This window comes from Lolium rigidum, chromosome 4 (genome assembly GCF_022539505.1).
Source record: "Lolium rigidum isolate FL_2022 chromosome 4, APGP_CSIRO_Lrig_0.1, whole genome shotgun sequence".
NCBI lineage: Eukaryota > Viridiplantae > Streptophyta > Magnoliopsida > Poales > Poaceae > Lolium > Lolium rigidum.
The window spans coordinates 5,010,372-5,015,501 of NC_061511.1; the positions used below are offsets into that span (position 1 = coordinate 5,010,372).

General features: G+C 44.6%; 1 protein-coding gene across 1 annotated transcript; it reads right to left on the reverse strand.

The window, feature by feature from the left end:
• Positions 1-346: 346 nt before the first annotated feature.
• On the reverse strand, positions 347-4,158 carry LOC124708516 (mitochondrial dicarboxylate/tricarboxylate transporter DTC-like). Its single transcript, XM_047240200.1, has 6 exons — positions 4,017-4,158; positions 3,102-3,185; positions 2,625-2,686; positions 1,309-1,670; positions 773-987; positions 347-693 (listed from the first exon to the last, which is right to left on the reverse strand). The coding sequence occupies exons 1-6, from the start codon at positions 4,140-4,142 to the stop codon at positions 637-639; spliced, it is 906 nt and encodes a 301-aa protein (XP_047096156.1). The 5' UTR covers positions 4,143-4,158; the 3' UTR covers positions 347-636.
• Positions 4,159-5,130: the final 972 nt, after the last annotated feature.

Genomic DNA, 5,130 nt, shown 5'->3' on the forward strand with positions numbered 1-5,130 from the left:
TCCCATGCATTCTTTTGTTTTGCGGGTTCTAATTAGTTTTGTTTGTATCATGCATTGAATAAGTTATCATATATTTATATTATTTAAAAACATCATTAGACTCTATGACAGACATAGAATATGCTCAAAATTCAAATTAAATATCAAATTAAAATTTATTTGAGGTCTAAAAGGGATGCCTGCATGCTGCTCACCTTAAAATCCTTCATTTTAACTTCATACTCCTACCTTCAACGTCAATTTAAGTTGTTTTCGTACGTAAAAGTAGCCTCCACAAACATGTAGGCTGCCAACACAAATTTCCACATTGTACCATACAAGATCACAAGAGAAACATCTCAAAAGATTTCTGCAACATCTGGTCTCATTCAATTCAATGGCACAAGAAGGTAGTGTCCCCAATTATTGCCAAAAAAAGGTAGTATGCCCTCTTAACTGAAGTATCCCGCCAAAAAAATGCCCAATTACAACAAATAATACGATTATTATAACAATGTCAAGAGTACCACAGCAAATGTAAGCTACGGTAAAATTGCTTAAACTCTGTCTACCAAAAGCCAACCACCATAATGCGAAGCTGCTGGAATGTTATTAAATGTGTCGAGCAAGGATGGATACTGTTTCCAATTAGAGATCTTATATGCCAATCTTCTTCTCAAACTTCTGGATTTGATTCAAGAAGATCCACGTCATCTGCACAAAGTAGCTTAATGAGTATGCTGCATGTTACGGATTAGAAACAAAAGTTAACTGTCTGTCATGTAGCCATTACCATGACATGGGGGGCAATCCTGACACAATATACAGGAAAGCCGGTGTAGAACTTCAACGGGCCACCGCTCTTTAAGGTTTGCATTGCACAGTCCAAAGACCCAGTGTATGGGTACTTTCCAGTCGCATCAGGCTGCATCTTTTGAATTTGAGTTTTCACAAAATCAAACGGCAAACTGCATGCCGCCGCAAAGAATCCAGAAATGGCACTGGCTCCTGCAAACCAAGTAAGAAATTTTATAATGGAGATGAATAGCCTAAATAGAAAAGCAGCAAACATATTATGCTCCCAAATAGTTTGTAGCATGGAGTGTTTGACAAAAAATATAAAACCTAGCATTTTCATTACATCCATCAACAACTGTTGACACCACTGAAATGGTAATAAGGTTAAAGGATTACTCGCACTGGTGTTGATAGTTGATGCGGTGTAAATTAAATGGATATTATAGTAGAAGGTGGAGAGAGGCTGCAGCAGCAGCAGTTGGGGTGTAAATTGTAACTGACAAAAGAGAAAGAATCTTGAACTAGTCTTACCAACAACAGTCGAAATTTCTCCAGCACCAAATTTGTCCCTGAATAGCTCAACACTCTGGTCATAGGACGCAAGCATACCCATATTCAGTGACATGGCTCTCACCACAGTTGGGCCAGCACCCTTCCAAAGTGCAAGGACACCTTCGTCAGCAGAGATACGGTAGAGTGCCTGAAATGCATTCTTGTAGTGACGCCGCTGTGCTGCTGGTAAGGTCGAATCAGCTTGCATCCTAATGAGCGCCAAATCAGCAGGACTACCAACAGTGGCGCCAATTGCTCCAGCAGTTAGGCCAATAAAGGCTTTCTGAATAAGTGGCAATGGCTTCCCATCATTTGCCTCAATTGCTTTGTTTGTCAGAACCCTAAGAGAAGAAATAAGATACCAAACTGCAAATTAGAAGCAATGCAATGATAAACCCAATTAATCCAACTCTAAAATGTACACATCAATTACAGAGATGGCACCGACCCAATATCAAAACCAGTTTAATAACTAGACACTCCATATCAAACTATCTATGGGTCGAATTGCCAAACAAAACATTACAACAATTTATTTGATCGTCTACAAAAATAAAATAAAAAGTAATGCTCTGAAAAAGAGAACCATAATATCACATTGTGATCCTAAAAGTCACTTAATCACTTAAAAGTAGCTCAGCTCATCAACCAGAGCTGTATAAGTAAGCATATTTCTGTGAGATATTAATCAGCAAGACAATACCAGCTAGCAAGCAGTATAGTAACTGGGTGCTTGGTTCTGTTGTTGTCCATGTAAAATATGTGCCACATGATATCAGTAAATGCGATGTCTGTTCAGGGTCTCATGATACCAGCAAATACCATCCAAAGTTTACCAAAAGTTTTGTTGTCGATGTACTTCATACTATAACATTTGGATGTACTTCATGCTATAACATTTGAATATGTAAAATTTCATAGCAAACAAGAGTTAAGGGACTTGTACAGATTATCATGTCATAGAGTGAAGTAAAGCACCAGCAACTGCAGGCTTTCCTGCATTTGACTGATATTCTAGAATTGCTGGCCTTAATGTATTAGGTGGAGGGACCTGGAGCTTTTGTGCAACTTGACAATTCATAGGATGATTATCCAGACATATGCATTTCTTTTAAAACAACAAGATACTACTAGAGAACCAGATCTTGGTTCATCAAATACTGTGCAAGCAATAAAATAAAAGCATCGACAATTTACAGTACTATCTTGGTTCATCAAATACTGTGCAAGCAGTAAAATATAAGAATTAACAATTTACAGTACTGTATCCATTAACCAAGCAAAACTATACAAACCTGAAGGATCCAAGACGAGCAGTTGTATAGGTAGCTTGCCTCAGTAAACCGGCTGACAAACCCTGTCAGAAAAATGCACAACTTGAAGCAACAACCCAATTGAAGAAACAGCAAATGCTGTGTTGTCCTAGGTGGAACACCACCACATATCTGGTGCTGCAAACAGTACGATTTAGCAACAACCCAATTGAAGAAACAGACATCTTGCCCCTAAAACTGTGACTACCTGATGATTTTGGGTGACTAGTGCCCCAAAGAATGGGAGTCCTTGTAACCCCATGTTTCTCATATTTAAGGTGAGAAATAAATGTACAGATTAGGAACTAAAATAGTAAATACTAAGGATTATTTTCATGTTAAATTTGTTTTAGTAAGACATTGCACAGTCGCTAGTAGACATGCACTGATGCCAGAAGGAAACCCAACATACAGCAACGATTTTCCCCGATAGGAATAAAAGCATCCCCGAGAACAAACCTTGTAAAAGGAACTAGGGCCACCTTCAGCAAGCATCTTCTTTGTGACCTGAGCTGCAGATCCCTCGCCTAGTTGGATCTTCACCTGAAACCATTAAGAGGAAACATTATAGGACTGGCAACATTAAATAGAGGCTAGATATAAAGCACAAGTGCCAAGTATATACACATCTGTGACAAGGCATGCCATAAATACACAGACAGCAAGAGATATTTGCCCGAGTCCCATGCTCCAGCAAAAGTTGGTAACATGGTTTATATTTCGTGATCATCAGCCATAGAAGCAATATGGCAGATATTCCAATTGGTGAGCATCCCTCCACTCTCCAGTAAAATCACCCAACTGAACTGTGATGGCGTGCGACTCAACTCACTAATTTCGCAAGCATTGAAACGCTACAACAGCACATACTAACAGAACAAACTGTTCGAAATCCAATTCATGCAAAATGCAGTGAAGGCACACAAACATACAGATCTTCTGGAAGAGAACATAACAGCACAGCACAGTGGATCTAAGCAAACATATCGAGCAAATCCCATGGTGGATAACGATAACGGATTGTGTGGGGCGAAAGGCACATCGCTTCTACTTACATTTATCCATGGGACGGCATACTCCAGTTCACAGATCTAAGAATGGCCACTCTCGGACATCAATCTCCACTGGCCGCAGCCGCGTCACCAGATCTAACCGACACAGATGCGCGGATTCTACCCGCCCGATCCATCACTCGGCGTAGCGCGCATCCACCGAAACCGTCCACAGATCTAACACTGAGACGAGCACTGCCTAAACAAACCCTACGCCCTCAACCATCCCCGATCCCGCCCCGTGTCAGTCCTCACACCCCGCTGGCGAGCCGGAAACCGGAGACCGGAGACCGGGAAGAGAGCGCGCGTACATGATCCGTACCTTGATCATGTCGACGGGCTGGATGACGCAGGTGGCGAGCATCCCGGATGCGCCGCCATTGACGAAGGGCTTGATGGTCTTCCAGACGCCGCTGGGCGCCGCCGCCTGCTGCTTGGCGTCCGCCATCTCCTCCGTCCGAGGCCTGCCGGCGAGATCTGGCCGGGCTGGGAGCGGAGCAGGCGCGGGAGGGCGATGCGAGCGAGGAAGGGCGCTGGTGGAGGAGGCCTAGATCGCTGCTGCCGTTGCGCTTTTTATTATTGCCGAAGGCGACCCGAGCCGAGCAGATAATAGAAAATAAGTGGTAAAATACTTCTCGTCTCGCACGTAAAGGTGTGTCGCCTTCTCGTGAGCGCCGTCACGGCTGCGCGCGTGGGCGCGGTGTAGGGAGGGAGGCGGTTGGGGACTTTGGACGGGGGGCTGCCAGGTGGGCCACCGGGTTGGAGGAAGTTGGGGAGGAGAATGCGCTGTGCTGCTGGTGGTGTATGGGATGGGTCCGTGGAGTTTTGGGAGTTGGGATCTCGTGGATGGTGGTACCCCCATGGCTGGCCCAATTGGGGGACGGAGAAACGGACGCTGGGTTCTCGTCCAATCGCGTTCTGGCCTCTTCGTCGATGCCTTCAAAAGTCCGGCTTTAATTAAAATAAACGGAGTTTAATAAGGGCTTTTGCATAAAAAATTACCCGTGCACATACACTTTTAAGCTGTGGAATTGAATTGGACTGAAATTTCAAATCCAAGGTGGGAAGGAAATGGCAGCCATTTCAATTCTGTTGTTCGGGTGTACAAGGTATTTGTTGTTCGAATCAAACGGTGGCACCGAATTCTAATTCATGTTTGGATGCGGCCTCAAATTGGAATTGGAAAGAGGCAGGGAGAGGGGCAAGATGAGGTGGACTTGGAGTCAGCCACGGAGGAGCCACCGCTCACCGCCGTTTCCATGCCGCCAATGTTACCCTACCTCCAGCAGTCGTTCCCCTACCGGCCAGGAAGGGGCCACCATCCGCCACTATTCCCTACCGGCCAGGAAGGGGCCACTGCCCACCACCATTCCCCTACATGACAGGGAGAGGCCACCGCCCGGCGTTGTTCCCCTACCGGCCAGGGACAGGCCACC

Coding starts and splice junctions, on each gene's coding strand:
- LOC124708516 (XM_047240200.1), bottom strand. CDS start 4,142: ATGGCGGACGCCAAGCAGCAGGCGGCGGCGCCCAGCGGCGTCTGGAAG. Junction 3,186..4,016: donor AGCCCGTCGACATGATCAAG/GTACGGATCATG, acceptor TAATGGTTTCAG/GTGAAGATCCAACTAGGCGA. Junction 1,671..2,624: donor GCTCGTCTTGGATCCTTCAG/GTTTGTATAGTT, acceptor TTCTTCTCTTAG/GGTTCTGACAAACAAAGCAA.